The 22,508-nt window shown below is 49.6% G+C and overlaps 1 protein-coding gene across 5 annotated transcripts in view; it reads left to right on the top strand.

Moving 5' to 3' along the window:
- LHFPL2 (LHFPL tetraspan subfamily member 2) overlaps positions 1-22,508 on the top strand; it is a 174,349-nt gene that overhangs the window by 126,384 nt on the left and 25,457 nt on the right. For 3 of the 5 annotated variants that reach the window (XM_070796868.1, XM_070796871.1, XM_070796872.1), the window contains one exon: positions 21,328-21,942. In XM_070796868.1, coding sequence (XP_070652969.1) covers positions 21,513-21,942 — 430 coding nt within the window. In that variant the 5' untranslated portion in view covers positions 21,328-21,512. Of the gene's footprint in view, positions 1-13,449; positions 21,112-21,327; positions 21,943-22,508 lie in introns of all 5 variants that reach the window. The other 2 variants (XM_070796870.1, XM_070796869.1) reach the window with 2 other exon arrangements.

Raw genomic sequence — 22,508 nt, 5'->3', positions numbered from 1 at the left:
CCCCGCCCCAGATTCAGCATCGTTTGTGGCCTAAGTTGGTTTTTAAAGGTGTGACTTTTTACCTTTCCCTCTTTATGTCAGAATGTTTCCCTTTGGTCTATAGCTATTTTTTCATTTCTTTTCTTTTCCCTTGATACTTACCCCCCTTTCGTCCCCACAGGGATTAAAGCAACTGGATTTCCATCAAGGTTAGTATCGTGCTGGTTGTGTTCCTAACGTTCTAGCCCTAAGTGCCCTTGGAAAGACTGTTCAGATGTGGGCAGTTTGTTCTTACCCGATTGTCAAATGACCTGCTCCGTTCTGTCTTCCAAGGTCAAGGGAGTACAACTCTCATTTTTAACAGTATCATTGCTGCCATTTCCTAAAAGCTTATTGTGTGTCAGGCTCTGTGCCAAGTATTTAACATTTACTTTCCATTTAATCTTCATATCAATCTTATGAAGTAGATAGTGTCAACTTTTAAAAAATGCACAATGTGAGAGTTTCAAGTTAAATTTTATTTGGGGCAGAATGAGGACTGCAGCCTGGGAGACAGCACCTCAGAGAGCTGAGAGACTGCTCCAAAGAGGGAGAGGGAAAGGTCGGTATATAAATTATTCTGGTAAAGCGGGGAGTACATGCAATCAAGCACGTTTTGTGAAGCTTCTGCTAGTCACAAGAAACAGTCATCACCATGAAGGATTTTAGTGCTTCTCTAGATATGAGGAGATACAAGAATTGGGCTCATAAAGTCAGCTCCCGAGAATATGCAACTCTCTGAAGACCTGTCCTGCCAGTTTTCCCAGAGCACAGATGCCTCACTTCTGCTCTCCACCCTGAACTCCTTCAGGGGGTGTTGAGGTCAGCCGCTGCAGCAGCACATGACTTAATCCTTGTAGAGGTGGATGGCAAGCAACCAAGTGCTAATTTGTAGTCGACAGTCTTATTGTGTGCATTTTGCAGCTGGAGAAATTGAGGCACAGGGAAGTTGGTTATTTGCCCAGCATCATTCTGCTAGTATGTGCCATTCGCCAGGACTTGAATCTCATCTCAGTCTAGATCCTATGCCGTAACCACCTTCCAAGGCCAAATTGTCTTCCAGGGCATATGTCGGTATCTTAAGACAATCTATATTGTCCCAACCAGGAGAATGCTACTGGCATATAGTGGGAAGAGGTTAATGTGTGGGTGCTCAGGTACTCAGTCCTGTCCGACCCTTTGCAACCCCATGGACTGTAGTCGGCCAGGCTCCTCTGTCCGTGGGATTCTCCAGGCAAGAATACTGGCGTGGGTTGCCATTTCCTCCTCCTGGGCATCTTCCCAATCCAGGGATCAAACACGTGTCTCCTGTGTCTCCTGCATTGGCAGGCAGGCAGGTTCTTTACCACAGAGGCTAGGAATGCAGCTAAACACCCTCCAGCTTATAAGACAAAGAATTCTCTAGCACCAAATGTCAGAAGTGCCGAGGTTGAGAAACTCTGTTATAGATAGAGCAGACCATTTGTGTTTAACAGTTAAGGGAAACCATCCAGGTGATATTCTGAAACTTCAGTTATTTCAGGAAATATTCCTTTGCATAGTTTTAAGAACTATTTTTAAATTGCTCCATGGGTAGAAAATATATGTAACTGTTTACAGGGAGAAAAGATTTCATGGAATTCCCAACTTTTGAAGTGCGGAGGAGATCTAAGAATTCCTTTATCTCTGCTGTGATTTGGTTATTGGAATCATGCCGTTTGGTAATTCCATCAGGCAGTTTGACTTTGGTACCCACTTAGAGGTGTTATACACATAAATTCTCTGCTAGATGTCAGCAGGAAGTTTGAAAATTGTGAAATGTGGTATCCTGGCCTCGTTTGGGTCTCACGAATGGGTGAGGCTCCTGTGGTCCCACAGGCCATGTGCACAAAGACCCACAGAGCAGGAGGGGAGGGCGCCGGCTGGCGAGGCAGGGTCCGCGGGCTGCCCAAACGTTCCGTGTGGAGCAGTCCTCCCAGCCTTAATCACGGCCTCCTGTCTCTGTGTTCCAGTCACGTGCTTGGCCCCTCTGCTCAGCAGGCAAAACCAAGAGTTCCCAGTTGGAGAAGTTTAAGGTCTTCCTGTTTGTCTGATACTGCTGGCAGAGAAAACGTCCACATCTGTGCATTGTCCGCCCTTTTCCTTCCCCCAGCCCTGCTCCGCACGCCCCCAGCAGCCTCGAAGCGCTGTATTGTTCCCATTCTTCCTCATCTTGACCTTGTGCTAACTGCCTATTTATTGTAATGACTCCTCAGATAAGGTACTCCTTGGGACTTTTTTTTAGTAAATGCTTAGGGCCAGGAAATTGAGGATCTAGCTAAAATGCAGTGCACAGCATTTTGAAGTGTATCTCAGACCACAGTGAAACGGACCGGCCCCCACTCAGCTGTCTCTTTACCTCTTGTCTAGGTTTGTGTGTGTGTTTCCTGGGTCATGAACACCCCTTTGGGCGTTGGTCTCTGCACATGACAGCCACGCGTGACCAGCTCCCTCCACCTTGCCCTCCAGGACACATGGTCACCTCGTTCTTCCCCCTTGGCTTGGCCCTCCATCCCTTTGGTAATTTTCTCGTATCCCCAGGGTCCGCCCTGGTCCTCCTGTCTTCTTACTCCACACCGTCACTCAGGAGGTCTCATCCATACCCCTGACATCCCTGGTACCCCAGGTGCCCCAGGGCCTGGTGCGTGTCCTGGCGAGGTCTGCAGAAACCACTAATTCTCCTCTACCCAGAATAGACTTGTGATCTTGTCCCTCCTCCCATATTCTGGATCCAGGGAATGGAAACGTTCGAGGAGTTGTACAGAAATCTGGGAGTGCTCCTTGACTCCTCTTCCCAACACCCTTCAGGACCAGTTAGTCTCTTGAGTCTTACCCTCCACTGCAGTAGTTCTGGCCCTTTCCCTTCTTGCTTGGATCCCTGCCAGGGCTTCCTACTGGCCGTCCTGGCTCTGCAGGTGGGCCCCTTCCACATCGCTGGCAGCAGTCCGCAGGATGGGGTGGGGGCAGTGGCCTCCATCGCACAGACCTGTTGATCCTTGGCTCCCGCTGAGCCTGTGTGCAGCTCTGTGTGCATGTGTGCACGGGGCACGTGCTTATCCCTACCTTTCCTTGCCTGCCCCTCACAAGGGTCCACGGAAATCATCGCTAAGTAGCCTATAATAGAAACGGGGATGAGTTTTACTTGAGCCACACTGAGGATGACAGCCCTGCGGTTGCTCAGATAACCAAGGAGCTGCCCCAGAGAAGCATGGTTTTCAGCACAGGGTCATAACTGGTCATAGCAAAGAACATCAAACAACTCAGAGGTGCAGTCCTTCAAGGTTTAAAAGAACAGGTCAGCATTCACACAGCAAGTCAGCATGGCCTTGGCACCTAGAAAGGGAGTCTTATCATTGAAGGAGAACCAGCACTGGCGTCCTAGGAAGAGAGGTATTTCATCTTTATTTTTAACATGGACATGCTTTTCTTTTGGTCATGGGATCCTTTCCTTTAATAATTAAAGCAGATGTATGATGTGTGTTTGATGGGCCACCAGCAGGCTGTTTTAGTTAGCATAGAATTTGAGTGAAATCATGTGTGAGCCAGATCGACTTCCCCATATCCAGTATGTGAACATTTCTTCCTCACAGGGGTCCTAGAGATGAGTTCTCTAAAATGTAAGCCGGATTGTGTTACTTTTTTGGCTGAAAACACTGTAGGGGCCCCTCACTGTAGCGGACAACACGGAGTGCAGAATCCCAATCATGACTCATCCGTCCCTCCCAGGGTGATTCCTGCTCACTCCTCCTGCTGCTCACTCCTCCTGCTGCGTTCCTGCCCATCCTCCCCACCCCGCCCCAGGCTTCAGGGGACGACCCTGACCCTGGCGGGCCCTATGCTTGGCATTTGCCCCCAGCGGCCTTCTCTCCTCCAGGCAGAACGGGGTGCCCCTGTTTGCTGCTTCAGTGGCACCAAGGGCTCTGTGCTGGGCCCACCTGCCAACTTCCCTGTTGCCCTGGGACCCCTCTGAGGATGGAGAGCCATCATTTTGGTGTCCAAGCACTGGTCCCAAACCAGGCACACGGACGTACTTCAGAAGCCACTGTCGTTGATATGTGAATGGGATTTGTCTTTCAGACATGAGAGCACGTGGTTTCTGAGAAATGAACACTGCCAGCCAGGCTGCTTCAACTTTGCCTTCTTTCTGATGAGGCAGTTAGGGTACCCATAGACACCGGAAAACTTGTCTTTTGTTTTAACTGGAGGATAGTTGCTTGACAATGCTGTGGTCTCTGCCTCACATCAACGCGGATCAGTCACACTTCTTAACCGCATCCGTTGGAGCCCCTTCCTTCCTCTCCTAAAAAAGTCCCATGTGGTCAGGAGTGGAGAGAGAATTTAGTGGGAGGGGACAGCTTGAAAAAAAGGTTGCAAATTCCTTTTGGGACCACACTTTGTACCCGCAGACTCTTCCTCTGATGTGCTCATTTAATTTTTTCCTGAGCCAAATTGATACATATTTATCCAGTACAGACTATTTCTTTGAGTGATAAAGACTTCCATCAACAGTGGTTTTTATTTTTTTATGCAAAAGAGAATATCATGCTCTGGAAGCGGCAAGGGGCAAAGCAGACCCCACTAGCCTCCTAAAACCGTCCTGGCTTGATGTCAGTGTTTATCTCTGACACGTTTATCTCTTACAACAGCCAAAACTCCATGTGTCCTAGGGGTTTCTTTCTTGATTGAATTTGGATCAGAAAGCCACACTCACTTAACAGTCATCCTAGTTCCTTGAAATCATTATAAAAGTTTACAAATAACCCTGTAAGTTAAAAAGTGAATTTGAATGGATAAGGGGACTGTTAGAGCATAAAGTTAGTTTTCATTCTTCTGTTTAAAATTCATCGTACTAAATAGCTAGCAGATATGCCTGAATTAACAAGCATTCACTCTTTCAGCCATCGTTTCTACTTAAATATACAAAAAAAAAAAAAAAAAAAGAAGAAGATCATCAGCTACTTCTGTTTTGCTCAGGACATAAGCAGTGTCAGCATAGTCTAGTCCTTTAGTTTTCTTTTAAGTGTTTTTAATGCCAGCATTCAGGGTTATCCAACAGAAGCAGAAAAATTCTAGCCTTTCTCCACCCCAACTGTGACCCTCCCTTTTGAGCTAATGATAGATTTACTTTGCAGTTATTATAGTCCTGATAAAATCCTTATCATGGCTTCCTCATGGTTCTCCCTGATCTGGGAGTGCTGCCCCACCCACCAGAGCACTCCTCTGTGGCGAGTCCCATTCCTTTTGGCCCTGGTCTTTCTTAATGTCTCTGTGTTTCCTGATTCCAACTTTAATGACATTTCCATGAGGCCAGTAGGAGTACCTTTGTGTCTCCTCCCAACCCACCCTCCCACCTTGCTTTCCCTGCCTGTTCCCTGCACACCTTGGACTGTCATATCTTGGACAAGGACGCCTGCCTGGCCTTACCTCTTTAGAGCTTCAGTGCTTAGTTCAATACAAGTTAGCAGTGGCTAATCACCATGATAAACAATGCACAGTAACAGGAGTTGTCCAGTTTGGGAAGCCCACAATAGGCGACTCCTTTTTAAATGCTTTTGTTTCAGCAGATGTTTAATGAGCATTATTTCCCAAAAAAGGGTGGGGTGTAATGAGATAAGAACAGAGGAAAAATCCAAAAATCAAATATTCTGGATCCTGGGGAAAATAAGAGCTATTTTTGCAGTACTGAGGCAGTTTCACCGAGTACCTCAGCCATTCATTGCTTCTGTTCTTTGAAGCCTCTGGGCCCTTGGCTTCTTGGCAGGTGGGTTAGGGTGATGGGGTGGGTGGTGTGTCTGAGCGCATCACCCACCTACGCAGAGTGGCCTTAGAAGGGCTGCGCTTTTCTTCCTGCTCTGTCGCAGAGGCCGAATCCGTGGACCTCAGCCCTCGCTTTTGGGAATGGCCACCTCCACTAAAGGGCAGTTTGAAATAAAGGTCAGGAAGTCAGGAGGAGTGAAACTGGACATGTTTATGAGGGTTATTGTTGTTGACATAGCTTTCTTCTCACAGTCTACCTCTGCGATTTAGGATGTGTGTGGTTGACCGCCAAATAATTTCTTACCAGAGCCTCCCACCCCAGCCTTTACTATCTGCAATTATCATTGTAATCAGACCAGTTTTACCAAATCTTGGTAAAATATTGCCTTTGACAGCACTGAGACCAAAATTTAAAAAAGAAAATTTAATCCATCCATGATCTCATTGACAGTACCAAGTAAAATTGAAAATCACTTTAAATTAATGTCAGCTCAGCAGCTTCATCTCCAGGCTGTTGGGTTGGAGTGCTGAATTTTTAAATATCATTTGAATCATTTCATATGATCGTAACAAAACAAGACATTTTATTAGATCATTAATAAGAATACTTACCAGAAGTAAGTGCCCCTGGATGGATGTAAATCAGCCTTCTGGGGCCATTTATAACTGATGAGAGAATTGCACTGCTTGACTTTAATAATTCACCCAGGAACAGAGAATAAACAGCAGCAAACATTAATTTTATTGGACAGTTTCATACGGTTTATGTTTTGAAATAAAAGGGATATGACTTGACTCCTGCCTGAAACCAAAGCACTTAGAAAGGACTCCCTCGTGCTGTTGGCATCTCCATGTGGGGAACTTGTTCTCAGATGCCTTTGTTAATCAGTTGGCACCCTTCTTGCCATAAATAAGAAGCCAAAATATAAACACTTTAAGTAGTGACTACAGCTTTGTGTTCTATCATGTCCTTTGGCATATGGCTATGAAATCCTTTCTAACCAATCATCTTACTTGTCTACAACAGAAGCCACAGTATCTGAGAAAGGAAGTAGCCTGTATATGACTGTGATTTTTCCAAACCAAGTACGGGTTCTTTAACTGCTGGCTCCATGTCTGCAGCTAAGGGTAGAGAGGGCCTCGTTTTCAGCTGGCAGCCCAAAGACTGGAGTGGAGGCTGCTCTGCTGTGATTCCAAGAATGAGAGGCACTCTGGACCTGGAAATGAAAGGGCAGAGGAAGTAATAACGCTTCGAGAACAGGGTGCCAGTCGAGCCCACGCCCTTTGACCATGGCCCTTGGACAAATGTGCTCAGATATGACCTTCTCTTCTGCCTCTGCACTCGGCAGCTCTTATAACTGACAGGGTATCTCCCTTTCCCATCCATCTGTAGGACTTGGGAGAGCCACATGCTTCAGGGGGAGAAGGTGATACAAGGTGGTCATGCACTTCAAAGGCTTGACTCTGGGGACTGACGGTGGTCATCTGCAGATCCTCCCCAGCTCTGCCCCTGACTCTCTGAAGCTAGAGCAGCCAAGGATGCCGAGTGTGCTCACACACCATTAGCCAAGAGCCTAGGCCAGAGTCCGTGGCCCCCTGCTTCCTGTCTATAGTGTTTTTGTCCCCACCTATGACTTTACCATTTGACAAGCTTCAGTCTACAGTCACTGATATTAAAAGGTGATTTTTGTGTGTGTGGCTGTGTGGAGACAGCTCTCCAAGAGCAGAAAAATGAATGTTGACCAAATATGATAATAGTAATAATTCCTACCACCTATTGAATATTTAAAATTATACCTTGCTTTACATGCACATATTTTTAATCCTTATAACACCCTTTGAGGTAGATCCTTTGAACACTCTCACTTCATTGCTGAAAGACACAGAACTACAGGTACAGACAGGGTGATAGTATTGAAAGAGATCTTTTGTGCCCTTTTTATATCTGTTTGTATCCTTTATGCTATAGAACTCTTCTTACACGGAAAAAATTGGTGTTTGATGGTGAAACTACTTACCCCCAGGCCAGGTGGGCCCTAAGGAAGATCTAAATGGGGAAAGGAGTGCCCTCGCTGACCTCATAGGTGGCCACGCTGATGTGGGCTTTGGGGGTGGGGAGGCCGGATCCCGCTCCAGGAAGTCTACTGCACCTGCCCTGCGTACTTTCCTTTTGCCAACCACTGTTTAAGCTTATGATTTGCGTAGTTGCCTTCACAACAAGCCTATGTGGTAGGTTCTATTAGTACCCTCGCTTTACAGACCCAGGAACTGAGATACAGCACCACCTCTGGGCCCAAGGTCACTGCCCAGCAAGTGCTAGAACTGGGAGTCAAGTCCAGACAGTCTGGCTCCAGACGGAATAATCGCTCCCCGAGGTGGCTTTCTGGATGAGCTCATTGGCTGGAAGGGTGGGGCAGTGGGTTTGGTAGCAGTCTTGGGAGAGTGACTGTTGAGTCCACGCTCATCCTGTACGTGAGCCTGAGAGACCTCCCCCCAGGTCCTGCCCATGTTTTCTGCGGGGACCCAGAGTGGTCAGCCACCCTGCTCGTGCGGGCCTGGCACTTTCTCTGCCCTGTCTGGGTGTCATCTCACAAGGCCGGAGGTCATTAGAGCCGTGGGAAACGTTTGCTGTGAGGAAGCCTGTTAGCTCCAAACACTTCAGAGAAACGTGTCAGCACCCAGGGGTGCTCCTTTTTCTAACCTAACCAGAACACGGTCTTCTTTTTCCCTCCTCCGATTGCCTGGAGCTCCCCTGCCAAGCACCTTTCTGTTTCTGAGCCACGTGGGTTCAAAGGGGAAGCACCCACTCCAGCCTGGCACACCGGGGAGGCTGGGGCAGGAGCCCCTGGCAGCCTCCGGAGTCCAGGGCACTGGACACGTGCGTCACCCGGGGCCGGTTTCCTCTCTGCCCGCCTTCCTTAGCAGCCCTTCCAGGTGAGCACCTTGGGTTGGGGTGTCTCTGGGACATGGAGCTAAAGTCCTTTGTGTTCCCAGGCTCTCCAGCACTTTCATTTTTGTTCTGAAGTGGCTCGGTCCTCTGACCTGTACTCTCTTCTTCTGAGTTCATCTCTGTTTATGAGGCTGCACTGCTGTTAGAAGCTGTGACAATAAGTCCCTGTTCCCAGAAAGAGTAGTGCATCTCACGAACAAGGACAAGGGTTCAGCCTGGCAGAACGGGGTTTTCTGTGACCGGCTTGAACTTTGATCTGCACTGACTTCATCTGGGCCGCTGTGAGCACACAGCCTCCCGCCTGGCACATTCCTGTGTCCTCAGGCCAGGTCAGTTGCGCCGGCCGAGGCCCTGCCTGCCGTCGAGGGTGGTTCAGAATGTACGAGGTTCTGAAGCTGCTGGCAGCTCTATGCTGAACTTGCTTTTTCTCGAAGAGTGTTGCATCCCTTTGGGAGCAACACTTAAGCTCGTCTGTTTTCAAAACACCATCTGAATCCTAAATGTCTGGGGAATTCCTCTACTTAATAAATGAAGGAAGCTTAAACCGGTCTACGGTTTTGAATTTGACATTCTCAGGGGAAGTTGAAAAATGCTGTGTGGCTTGATCTCTGGCCGTGAAGTCGCTGAGACAGACAGTGTGGGATGAACTGGGTGTGGATGCAACGTACAAATCTATCTTGCTGACTTTTTAGATGTTAAAAAAATCTGACCTTACAAATGTGTGTGAATGTGTATCTATACGAGTGTGTCTGTGAGTGTGTGCATTCCTCATCACACAGTATTTCATGGGTCTTAAACACTTGAGAGAGAAGTAAGGCACTAGAGAGGGGAGATTCTTGATACATAAGTAATGAGCCGTGTTTGTGAATATCCACTTGTGTGGTTTTCTTTTTTTTTAAATTGCAGATGCATTCAACACATAAAGCCTTAGGCTATTTCCATTTCCTTCTATGAGCGCGCTGTCTTTCAAGAAGGGCGTGTTAGGGACTCACAGGGCAATTTAGACCTTAATGCTGCAGGTTGTACCTTTGGTTGTGAAAAGCCAGCATCAGTGTGAGAGAAATAATAAAAACAGTGAGTTTGAACATTTGAGTGATATCCTTAGAAATATGAACATAGCCTACAATAGACTTTGACTCTACTTTGTCACTCAGAAACTTTCTAAAATTCATTAACAATGTTGGTTAGAAGCAGAAGTGACCTCAGTGAGAATATAAAAGATTTTCTGTTTGTTTTTAAGGTGAGCAGTGGCTAGCATTGTCCTGAAGAAGTGAAGTGAAGTCGCTCAGTCATGTCCGACTCTTTGCGACCCCATGGACTGTAGCCTACCAGGCTCCTCTGTCCATGGGATTTTCCAGGCAAGAGTACTGGAGTGGATTGCCATTTCCTTCTCCAGGGCATCTTCCCAACCCAGGGATTGAACTCAGGTCTCCTGCGTTGCAGGCAGACGCTTTACCGTCTGAGCCACCAGGGAAGCCCAGGCATTGTCCTAGTCCCTGGGTAAATCACAAATTAGATCTTGGTTTTTACGGATACAGGTTATTTTACATCATTGGGCCCAGTTCACTGATAATATCCCTCAGTGGGTAATTAGAAACGTGTCATTCTGCTGAGAGCTTTGCCAGTAAACCCAATGACAGCGGCAAGGTTTGCAGTGTTTGCTTTGATGGGCTTCTGGGTGAAGGTCGCTGCCGTCGCAAGCTGCTCCTGCCCTGTGCCCCTGAGAAGTTCTGGGCTGTTGGGCTTTGGGCTGGCAGCCCTGTCTGTGCATCATGCAGCGGGCCGGTCCCCTGGGCCACCCCGGGACGAGGTTTCCGCTGCACTTGTGCTCACACCCATCACGTCCTTAACGGCTGCTCGGAACCCTGGCTCCAAGGCCCAGCTTGAACGTTAACCGCCGCCGCTGCCTCTGCCAGTAGCACTCACGGGTCAGGTTTTCAGGGCCAGTGGAGATGCAAGGAAAGAAAACCGTTTCTGCCATTCTTTAACCACCTGTGGCTATTTCCAGATTAACGTTTTTGTCTACTACTAGTTTTTGAGCTTGTAAGGTGATACCACATATGTATGCTTGTGTATCTCTATATATACATGGTTCAAAAAGAGGTGATACCTAACTTCAAACAACTGTATTTTTAAAGGGACGGGCGTTCTCACCGTTAGCTGACGCTCACCTTCCTCATAGAAGCTACCAGTTTTTTAACCCTAATGCTCCACGGTCTTTTCCTCCATCTCTGAAATGACTGTATTCCTAGAGGGACTATTTGGAGTCTCATGATGGAGATGGCCTGAAACCAGTTAAAAGTGTGGTCAAGGCCACTTCTCTGCCTGCGAGCCGCTCCTTCTACCTCGCGCCCTGTGGGCTGAGCTTTTCACGCTCTGCACTGCCTGCCCAGCCACCATTCCTTCCAGTTCCCAGCCAGAGGCTGAGGCTGTCGGTCATCCCACTGCTCTCCTCTAGTCTCTTGCCTCCTCAGTTCATAGATTCCTCACTCCGGCCCCATGCGCTCCATTCCCAGGAAAGACCTCTGTCCCGGGCTGACACCTGGTACCAGCAGGCCCTGGAAGTGTCTCCTGAGCTGCCAGCCTGGCCGAGCCTCCTGCAGGCGGAGCTCAGAGCTCTCTTCTTGTGCCTGTTAGAAGCACACTTCCAAGTTGCCATCCTAGCTGGCGGCTGCACAATGTGACTGGAGCCACCCCAGGATGCAAGAAATGGGAGCAGAGAAGGAAAGGGAGGCAGCGTGAGTGAGTCAGGACTCTCTGGTAAGAGGCTCGGAGAAGCGTCTGATGTGGAAAGTGGTTCTTGCAGCTGCAGCCCTCAGGGTCACTTCTCATTGTCCTCATTTGCTCAGTAGGGGTTTTTTTCTTTTTTCTTAGTAACTCCATGCATTAACCCTAAGATAAATATATGAAGAAAGTAAACTTTTTATTGAAGCAGTCTACGTTGTTGAATTGTACAGTGAATGCTTCTGGGATAGTTGCCAGTCTTTAATGGGGCTTCCCCGGTGCCTCAGTGGTAAGGAATTTGCCTGGCAGTGCAGGAGATGCAGGTTGGATCCCTGGGTCAGGATGATCCCCTGGAGGAGGGTATGGCAGCCCGCTCCAGTATTCTTGTCTGGAGAATCCCCATGGACAGAGGAGCCTGGCGGGCTACAGTCCATGGGGTCGCAGAGTCAGACACGACTGAGTGACTAACACACACAGATTGAGGGTCACTGGATGACTTTTATTGCTTTCCAACTGCAAACTACTTTGCCGTGTCTATCATAGAGGACGGTGGAGTTGAATGTGTCTCGACACCAAAGACAGAATAGACGGGCCCTGGCTCTGCCAGGAGCTCGGCCCTTGGAGGAAGTTGGGTTGTGTGTGACCTTAAAATCTCAGCATTGGCAACCACAGGGGTTTGGTTTTTTCAGCCACTCCACTTGTCCGTCAAGGGTCAGCTGTTCCTCTGCTTCATGCTGTCAGAGACTCAGGCTGTCAGAGAGGTCTCATCTGGGATTGTTCTTATTTCATGGGAGAGAGAAGCGAGCTGGACAACGGGGCACCCCTCCCCCAAGCTCTTCCGCCCAGAAGTGGCTTGTGTGACTTCTACGCACGCTGAATTGGCTGAACGAGTCCCATGATCTGGTCTCATGTCAGTGGGGTCGGGAAATATCTTCCTCCAAGAAGAGACATGATATTTGAAAGAATAATACGTCCTTCCACAAGAGCTTTTCTGGAAGCTTCCAGTAAGGAGACAACTCTTGTTCTACTTGATTCTTGAGTTTACTTGGTGTTTTATGGGTTTGTGTGAGAGGCTCAGAAGTAACCGACGGCATAATCCTCTTCATTGATCGTGTTTGGGTTTTCTTAAGCTGCTGGAAGGGAACCTGGCTGATGGCCGTGTGTCTTGTGAACAAGCAGCGATTCTTTCTGCCTCTGTGCAGAGGGGACAGGAAAGCCTGCAGCTGCTGTCTGAATGAACGTCCAAACTCCCTGATGCTGGGGGCACTGCCCAGCTGTCACTTAGATGAGCCAGAAGCCCGTCCTCTAAGGGTTATTGATTCTCAGGCTTGGGTCACGGGAGCAGAGGACTTGGCAGTCTCCCCTCTATTGACACCAGGGAGTTCATGAAGCAGGAAGTATCTTGATTTTATATGTAAGTTCTTATAAGCTTTTTGGTTTTCACCCTTTGTTACTTTGTCCATTAAAACTCTCTGCTTTCTTTTATTTTTTTTATTTAAATTGAAAAAAAAAAATTGGGGGCGGAGTCTCCATTGCTGCATGCAGGCGTCCTCTCGGTGAGCATGTGGGGACCGCTCCCTAGTTGCAGCGTGCAGGCTTCTCGTTGCAGAGCATGAGCTCTAGAGCGTGCAGGCTTCAGTGGCTGGAACCCACCAGCTTCAGTACTCGTGGCACACGGGCTTAGTTGCCCTGCAGCATGTGGGATCTTAGTTCCCTGATCAGGGATCGAACCTCCATCCCCTGCATTGAAAGGCGGGTTCTTAACCACTGGACCACCAGGAAAGTCCCCAAACTCTGTGCTTTCTTATTGATCCTGAAAATACTGGTGAGGCTCACTTTAAGGGCTCATATTTTTCCAGAATTCATTATGAATATGAAAAACACTTTCTGTTTAAACTTATATATAACAGGGACATTGAAATGCAGCTCTTGAAGCTCAAGTTCTGATTCCACTTAAACCTGAAGCCTTTGCCATCCCACAGTGCATGCAGGGCGTAAGCCCCTGGCTAATCGGATCTTGACTGAATCACACCTTAGAGTCTACTGTGGAAGTCGGTTCTCCAGTCACTCCTGCTGGACAGAAAGAGACTAAAGGAAGATGATGATATTTTCCGAAAGGTCTCCTTGACCTCCTACAGGTTTTTAGATGATGACATTTGTGGAAAGAAAAAAAGTTATGAAATAGGTAAGTGGGCTTGACAAATCTTAAAGAATGGATCATTTAGAAACTGGGACCAGATAGGTGGACCTGTTGACCTTGGTTGCTGACGCCTCAGGATAGAGTATAAAAATGACTCCTCCAGAAATGTGTGCTTAGAAAGTGGATTGACTGGGTACAGAGGAGTTGAAGTGGGCATCAAGGAAGAAATATCCGACTGGCCGGGACTGGGGGATTAAAAAACCAACTTGACAGTCAGCAACTCCTCACCAAGTGCTCCAGACCCAGATAAAAAGAGGCTTGCTGAGGCGTTCTGGAGAGTGGAGTCTCTGCTTCTCCGGCGGGGCGGGGCACCAGGCAGCTAAAACCACCGATGGGTTCAGCAGGAGATAGAACCACCTACAGAGGGGAGCTGAGCTGGGGTCAGTAAGACCTGGAATGCCTAAGATTACTTAGGTCCACTCGGTAAGTTCCTTGAGAGTCCCTGACATCCGCAGCGGGCACGGCCACCTGAGCACGTCCTGAGTGGCCAGCCCAAGTCTGGAGAAGGAGAGCTCGAGAGAAATAAAAGCCGTGCGGCCAAGCGAAGTTTCGAGAAGCCCCATTTTGCCATTTGTAGAGATTACTGAAAACAAAGACTGACTTCCATGTGTGGTCCAGAGAAACTGCCAGGACCCCAGGAGAGCCCGGGTCACGGTTCTGTTGATGCTGGCCAGTTGGAGTCCATGTCCTGTCAGCCTGACATCTTGGACAGATCAGCCTAACATCTTGGACAGCCTGATACAGATTAGCTTGGACCTTTAACAAATTTCAGAAAAACAAGTGAAAGTGTACTTAATTTAGTGAAGGCTATACATGTCCATCCAGACGATAGAGCTTGACTTACTCTTCAGAGCAGACGTTTCTAAAATACGAGGGTTTAGAGCTCTGTTCTTAAGTTGTACCTACAAATATGAAAACTGCAGGAAGCTCCCTGCGTGGGCTCTCACCATCCACGCCACCGACTGGCTCTGTCAAGGGGAGCGGCCCGGGATATTGGCCTCCTGACCTCTGCCCGCTAGATGCCAGTAGCACCCCTCCCCACCCCAAGCTGTGATAACCAACAGTGTCTCTAGACATTGCCAGCGTTCCCTGCAAGGCAGGGAGGGCACAGTCGCCCCCAGTTGAGAGATTGCCCACAGAGTCAGAGGTGGGATGTGGGACTAGTTATCCCTGAGGAAAGGGTGTTGGCAGCCAGGAGGAGGGGTCAGCCTGTTGAGACCGTGACTTAAGGAACAGTGTAATTTCTAGGGTATTTGGACGCTCTGCTTCAATAGAGTCAAGGTGTCTGCATTACCATAGTCAGTGTATTTTAGGGAGTAACCAGGGCAAGTGAGAGTTTGCAGACTTCCTTTGGTAGCTGATTTAAAAAAAAAAAAAACATGCAAGGTGCCGAGCTGTTCACACCAGCACTGTCCCATCGGCTGTCACTCTGCTTTGTGCTCTGGAGAGGAGGTGCTGATGGATGGGGGCCCCTTGCCATAGGAGTGTTCCTGGACAGCCTGTGAGCAAGGGGCTGGAGGTCGGGGGGGACAGCTGGCTACCCTGCAGAATCGCTCATTCCTGCCCTCGTGTGGCTTCGTGAGCTGTTCGGGGCACGCAAGTCTGGCTCTGCGATGGTGCGCTGGGCCACACACGTCCTCGCCCGTCTCTGCAGCCTCAGCAGCCCTGCCCCATCCCCACCCCGACCCAGCACCATGCAGCCTCTCGTGCAGGCGGACCTCACCGAGTCTGAGACCTTCCGGCTGACTGACTCTCAGAATTCAGTGTGTAAAGAATCTCCTGGGGGCTTGTTAGAGACGCAGTTCTGGCAGCCCTTCCAGAAAGTTTGGTTCAGTGTGTGGGAGCTGGGAACTTATGCACTTTGAAACAGGTGGCCCATATCCCCCTCTAGGAGCTGGGGGGGCCCAGGGACCACACTCTTCGAGTCAGCACTCTAGAGGGTCTTTCTAACTTTTGGAAGGCAACAGCACATAAATTCTACTTTCCTAATTCTCTTATCCTTCCAGAAGACGCTGTGCGGGAGGCCACGGTGCTGAGCCTCTGTGCGACTTGTATATCTGAGGGAGATGGTAATAATGAATGTGGACGTTGGCCAAGAAACTACCAGCGACGTGGGAGTAAAATGCAGCCTGCTCCAAAGTGTATCGATTATTTGGGCCACGTGGGTCAGTGTAGTAAATTTCTTATTAATCACAGGAGCTCATATTCTTTTAGTACTTACTGAACCACAGATACTGTGTAAAGTTCCTTTGGTAAAGAATTTGTTTAGCTTCCAGGATGGCACCCCTCAAAACAGAGCTTCTTAACTGTGACATCAGAACCACCTCCCCCACACACCGTCCCAGGAGCTCTTTAAAAAAGAGGGTCCTGAAACCTAAAGGAGTGGAATGGGGTGGGGGGTGTGAGGGAGGTGCAAGAAGGAGGGGACGTGTGCATACTTACGGCTGATTCATGTTGTTGTATCACAGAAACCAACACAACACTGTAAAGCAATCATCCTCCAATTAAAATAAAATTTAAAAAAACCAAAGTTAATAAATATTCAAAACTCAAAAAAAAAAAAAAAAGAAAGAAACTAGAGTTCTGGACTTCCTTGCTGGGCAAGGGGTTAAGAAGCCATCTCCCAACCCGGGGCCACAGGTTCGATCCCTGGTCCGGGAAGATTCCACCAGCCTCAGAGCAACTAAGCCCATGCACCACAACCACTGAGCCTGAGCTCTGGAGCCCGTAAGGCACAGCTGATAAGTCTGTGAGCCTCAACTACTGAAGCCTGTGCCCCTAGAGCCTGTGCTCTGCAACAGGAGGAACCACTGCAACGAGAAGCCGGCCCACCGCGACTAGAGTAGCCCCTGCTCACCGCAGCTAGAGAAAGCAGCAACGAAGACCCAGCACAGCCATAAACAAACAACAACAACAGAAAGAGTCCTACCCAGAGCGGCTTTCTGCTCACTTCCTCACCAAATATGGATTTTACTAGGACTGGAGAGGGCCGTACAGACTGTTCTGTTTTTGTCTTTTTCTGTGCACACACACATAGCACTTACACATGTGTATACATAGATGTATGTGTCAAGTTCCTCTGATTCTGAGGTGTAGCCTCACTCATATTCCTCCCAAATGTGATGCGGTAGGAATTACACAGCATCAACTATGAAGGATTCTTACCAAAAATGCTTAAGCTGAATCTAAACGAGATTAACTTTAGATTTAACTTCCATTTTCTCTGTGATAGAGGATAGAGAACAAGTTTAAATGGCATCATGAGGAAATAGACAAATCAGATTGCTGGGTATCCTGTAAGACAACTGGCCTGGTATCTTCAAATAAGTCAGCGTCAAGGGAAAAAAATAAAGGCAGGGCAGGGTAGGTTAGGGATGTAAGGACTATTTTTTGACTAAAAGCGATTAAAGACATAATTAAAAGTGATGCATGAGCCTCGATTGCGTCACGGTTTTAAGAAAACAGCTATAAAAATTGGGGCAGGGTAGGGAAATTTGAGTGTGGACCGGGCTTACAGATATAAGGAAATTATTGTCAGTTTTCTTGGGCGTGTTAATTTTATTTTGGTTACGTAGGAGAGTGTCCTCATTTTTAGGACGTATATGCAGAAATGTTTAGGGGTGAAGCGTCAAGACATCTGTAACTCATTTTCAAACGGTCCAGGGGACAAGTGTTTGTGTGTGAGTGTGTGTACTGTGGATGGAACAGACAGGGCAGCGTGTAAGCCAGTGTTCAGTGCACAGGGCTCATTGTCTTCACCTTCTGTCTATGCTGGCAGATTGTCTTAATGAAGTTGAAGCACAACACCCAGGTAAGTGAGGTGGTGCTGTACTCCAAAACGTGGTTTGCACGGCCCCCTTCTTGGGCATCGCTGCTGGCGTGATGGTGGAGAGTGTGGGCATGCCAGCCAGCTGCGGACGGCAGGTCCGCTCCCCACTGTCCCACTGAGGCAGCATTGACGCAAGGCCACTTGGTCTGCCCCGCCTTTCTAGAGGCTCTGGCCTTTGCTCCCAAGCTTCCAGACTGTAATCTCTTAGGGCAGTTCCGCCTGAACGCACTCTCTTCCCTTCTCACTGACAGCAGGAAGCTGCCAAGGAAAGGACCCCATTCAGCTCTGCTAATAGCAGCCCTTCTTCTAAATAGTAGGGACCTGTGGAGAGGGGTGCAGACGCCCATGGACCCACCATTTGTCACTTCTCTTGGCTCTGTATTCTGACTTTGGTATATTACTCTAGGTTTCTGCCAAAGTCTCATTTGTTTAGGGCTGTTGTTTTTTTGTTTTTTGTTTATCCCTTGCTAAGAGGTTTTCCTCTGTGGACTAGCATAATTTTCTGAAAGTTGGAGGGCTGTCCACGTTATCCATAAACACCAGGGATGTGGTAGTAAAGCCAAGCATCCTGGAGGGGGCATGTGTTTAGTGGCCTGTAGAGAGAAGATGTTTACATGGAAGCTCAGCAAGGGTCTGGTCTCATTATGTGATCTTTGGAGGAGTGGGAATCGCAGTGAACAGCAGGGAGGGCTGCGAAGGAGCGCTGTGCTGAATCCTGCGGTTAACGAGATCCGTACCCTGGATCCTGTTCCCCTTTGATGTGGCTCTTATCTCAGGGCACGCCTTCCCCGCTGGGGCATGTGACAGAGCGCGGAGCACGGTAGAATCCCCTTGCTGCCTCTCCCCTGACCCAAGGACTTTTCTTGGATCCTCAGGAAAGCCAGTTTTTGTCAGCCTTGCATATCATGGCTATTCCTCTAAAGTAGTCATTAGCAGACTTGCTGAGAAGACCAAAGCATCTTATCTCCCTTTTCCAAACAGAAAAGTGAAGGCCTCATTGCAGCCACTCTGGGGTGGCTGCAACAATCTGGTACAGTGGAGGGGGACTTGTTTTAGCACAGATGGACAGGGAACTGAATTTTCTGAATTTACACACAGGGGTCCTGGAATAATTCTGCCTTAAATTTGGCAAGAACCATTGCTAAGAACCGTGCTAAGCCTAAACGTGCCTTCTTCCCTTCTCTTGAAGTTTCGCATCCTTTCTCTTAGAAGTTGCAGCCTAATCCCACCCCTGGCTGGAAGCTGACCTTGCTGAGCAGGACACTGTACATTTGGCATCTTCGTTAAGATCCAAGTCACCTGAGGGGCTGTAGCAGAGTCTGAGGTTCTGCAAGAGGACAAATATGTAAAGGTTTTATATTCACATTGAAGAAGTGCCACTGAACAGTCGAGGGGCAGGGATTGGTGGCAACTGGGGGCACCAGTAAACTGGCTTTCTATTCAAATGGGGAGCTTCCCAGGTGGCGCTAGTGGTAAAGAACCCACCTGCCAATGCAGGAGACACAAGAGATGTGGGTTTGATCCCTGGAGGATCTCTGGAGGATCCCCTGGAGGAGAGCATGGCAGCCCCTCCAGTATCCTTGCCTGGAGAATCCCATAGGGGGCTACAGTCCGTGAGGTCGCAGAAGGGTTGGACACGACTGAGCAGACCAGAGAATCAAATGGGAAGGTTGGATAGAGCTTCTGTCTCTAACAAGCAGACTCTCCACCTGTGAATTAGAAGCGTTTGTAAGCCTGGTGGGTGGGAACTGTTTGGATGAAGTGCAGGCTCCTCGTGGGAGTCATCCTCGCTTGTTTTCTTGTTCTCTTGAAATGATCGCTTTCATTATACACAGGTCTCCTCCAGAGCTCTTTTGCATTCGTAACTTCTTACTCAGAAGCCATTTCTATTTGGTAATATGGGGTGAGAGGGTAAGAGTGACTGAGTGAGATTAGATTATACTTCTGGCCTTGTGCTAATTTATTTTCCCCAGCTGAATTTGTCAGCTGTGTTAGGCAGTAGGGAAACAGGAAGTAAGACCCAGGACCTCAGCCTCAAAGCCCACCAGGGAAGCTTGGACACCAGGAGTGACCTCATCCATCTCTAAATAGCCTGGGCTTGATCCTCCTCTATGTGTAAGGGCCAAGATTCAGTTACCACCGAGCACGTCCACTGGCTAAACCGCTGACCAGTCTCAGCCCTGTTAGGGGAAAAACTGTCGAGGCAAAGGCCTTGATGTTTACTGAGCACTTACGGTGCCAGGCGCTGTGCAGGCGCTTTCACTGTTCCCGCTTCATTCTCACAACAGTGTCGTGAGGCAGGGGCCCCTCTCTTTCTCCATGTGGTCCGTGAGGGAGCTGACAGCAAAGGCTCCGAGAAGTTACATGCCGTGTGTCCAGGAACCTTTGTGGTGCAACACACCATCTCTCCCTTCCCCAGTGCTACACACACACAAGTGTACATGTGACCGTTAAGTTCCTGTGTTCCTAGCTTTGCACTAGCTAATTTCTCAAAACAGCATCTTGTGTAAGTGTTAAATCCACTGTTTTATAAATCATCACCGCTCACTAGGCTGTGAGCCAGCATGGTGGTGAAGCTTTGACACCCACTCCCTTCTTTCCCCACTTCCTCCCTCCTCCGTAACTCCCTGCCCAGCCATGGCCCACAGGCCACCAGGCTGTCTGTAGTTCTTAGGGAGTTGATGTGACCTGGGTTAATAAGTAATCATTCAGAACAGAGCCATGCGCCCAGATGTCCATTGCAAGCTGTGGGATTTTCCTGACCTCGGGGGAGGTGGGGCGCGGGGAGAGGCAGGAAGATGGGGCTGTGAGGAGCCCTGTGGCCCATTTCAGGGTTCAGGCCTCCTTGAAGGAGGTTTGAGCCGTCAGAGCAGGGCCCTCTGGTAATGAAGCCAGCCATTTGTCCTTGGGAACAGAATGAGGCCTTGTGAGATCAGAAACAATGGGCGTGTTGAGTTTCAGACCTGGTGTGAACCAAAGCTCGGGGAGAGGCCCTGTGATGGACTGGGATGGTTCAAGGGACGCATTCTTCACTGGCAAGGCTCTGTTGTCAGCAGGTCCCCTCGGTGGTAATGATACTTAGTCAACGGTCATTAATGCCCCTGTTTCGAATAATTCCCACAAGTGAGTAAGTCAACAGTTCTTGGAGTTTTTTTTTTTTTCTTCTTCCTCTTCTTCACATTTTAACTTCTGTAGTTTATTTTGTCTAAAAATCACCCCGTGAGAAATGCATGAAAAATAAGTTTGCGAGGCAAAGTTTTATTATTTATCATGGCATTATTTTCCTTTTAAATTCTCCATTACCTCTGAAGCAAATACTCCCTCCTGTGCCTCTGCTAGTAAGTTGATTCCCATACAGTAAAATCGGGAGTTGCAAAAGCTGCTAATAAGCAAAAGCTTTTGATACAAATTTGGCAAATTCAGCTCATCTAGTACCAAGTCCTGTAAACTTTTAAATCGCGGCTCGTCCGTGGACACAGTTCCCTAGCAGCCTATCTTGATCCGTCTGAACGCAGCCTGTGCAGCTGGACTTTTTCTAGTAAGATGTGATGGAGCAGGAGCGGCGTCCCAAGAGCGCACAACCGGGGCCGGAGCCCAGCGCGCAAGATGGCCCGGGTGAGTGAGCAGTGCAGCCTAGAGATAAGGGGCACCACAGGAGCGCCCTGGAAACAAAGAAGCCGGCCAGCTCGCGGAGCCGGGGCAGCGTGTTGGCGGGGCGCGGGGCTCGCCAGGGCGCGGCGCGCACTGGGGTCCCGACCCGCCAGTGGGCGGGCGGCCGGGCGTCAGGGCGGGGCTGGCGCCGCTCACCGCCCTCCTCTCGTCTCTCCGCAGGTGAGGCTGCGGCCGCGGAGCTGCGACATGGCAGCATGACAGCCCCGGGGCGCGCTGCCCGACGACGCCGGGACGAGGGAGCCCCCGCCTGAGCCGCCTTCCCGCGCCTTTCCCACTGCCGCGGCGCGGCTCGCTGCGCTTGCTCACCCCTTGGACTCCCGACTCCCTCCGCCTTGAGCATCAATATGTGTCATGTCATTGTCACCTGTCGCTCGATGCTCTGGACCCTCCTGAGTATTGTGGTGGCGTTCGCCGAGCTCATTGCCTTCATGAGCGCAGACTGGCTGATCGGGAAAGCCAAGCCCCGCGGCAGCGCCGAGCCGGGCGAGCAGGGCGCGGGCACCCCGGAGCCCTACCACCCCACGCTGGGCATCTACGCCCGCTGCATTCGGAACCCCGGCGTGCAGCACCTCCCGCGCGAGACACTGTGCGGGCCCTACGCTGAGAGCTTCGGCGAGATCGCCAGCGGCTTCTGGCAGGCCACCGCTATTTTCTTAGCCGTGGGCATCTTCATTCTGTGCACTGTGGCTCTGGTGTCTGTCTTCACCATGTGTGTGCAGAGCATCATGAAGAAAAGCATCTTCAACGTGTGTGGGCTGCTGCAAGGAATCGCAGGTAAGCGTGCGCGGAGGGGAGGGGGCCCTAGGAGTGGCCCTAGGGTGCCACTGCGTGTGTGCGGCACGCCCACGCCTCACTGCTTTGCTGCGTGTGCGTCTGTAGGGGCGCTGTCTTCTCTCCGGGGCTAGGCAGCAGCCACGCGCTGCCCTCATCGCTCCCTTTGCCCTGTCTCACTCCCCTGAAGCAAAGGCAAGGCTCTTTGTTCTCTGCTCTCCCCTGCTCCTCCTCTTAGCCTGTATCCCCTGGTTCTAAGTTGCTGGGTTTTGTTTGAGAAAGCTGCCACGGGGCTTGGCTTTCCCGATCAGCCAGTCTGAGCCCATGAAGGCAATAAGCTCGGCAAACAAATGAGCGCCTACTTTTTGCTTTTCCCACTAAATTAAAAGCATGCTTTCCGCCCTCGGGCGTCCAGGGAGGAATTGCGGTGCAGGAAGCCCCCTGCAGTGGACTGTGTCCTGGGACCGCTGTCAGGGAGGGGCAGTCATTCCCAGGCAGTGAGCCGGGTGCTGCCACCCACCCCGCCCCCACCTCCCCATCCCCACCGCGGGATGATTTCAGCTTTGGGC

The sequence above is a fragment of the Bos indicus genome, chromosome 10 (genome assembly GCF_029378745.1).
Source record: "Bos indicus isolate NIAB-ARS_2022 breed Sahiwal x Tharparkar chromosome 10, NIAB-ARS_B.indTharparkar_mat_pri_1.0, whole genome shotgun sequence".
NCBI lineage: Eukaryota > Metazoa > Chordata > Mammalia > Artiodactyla > Bovidae > Bos > Bos indicus.
This window is presented reverse-complemented; position numbering and strand designations above follow the sequence as displayed.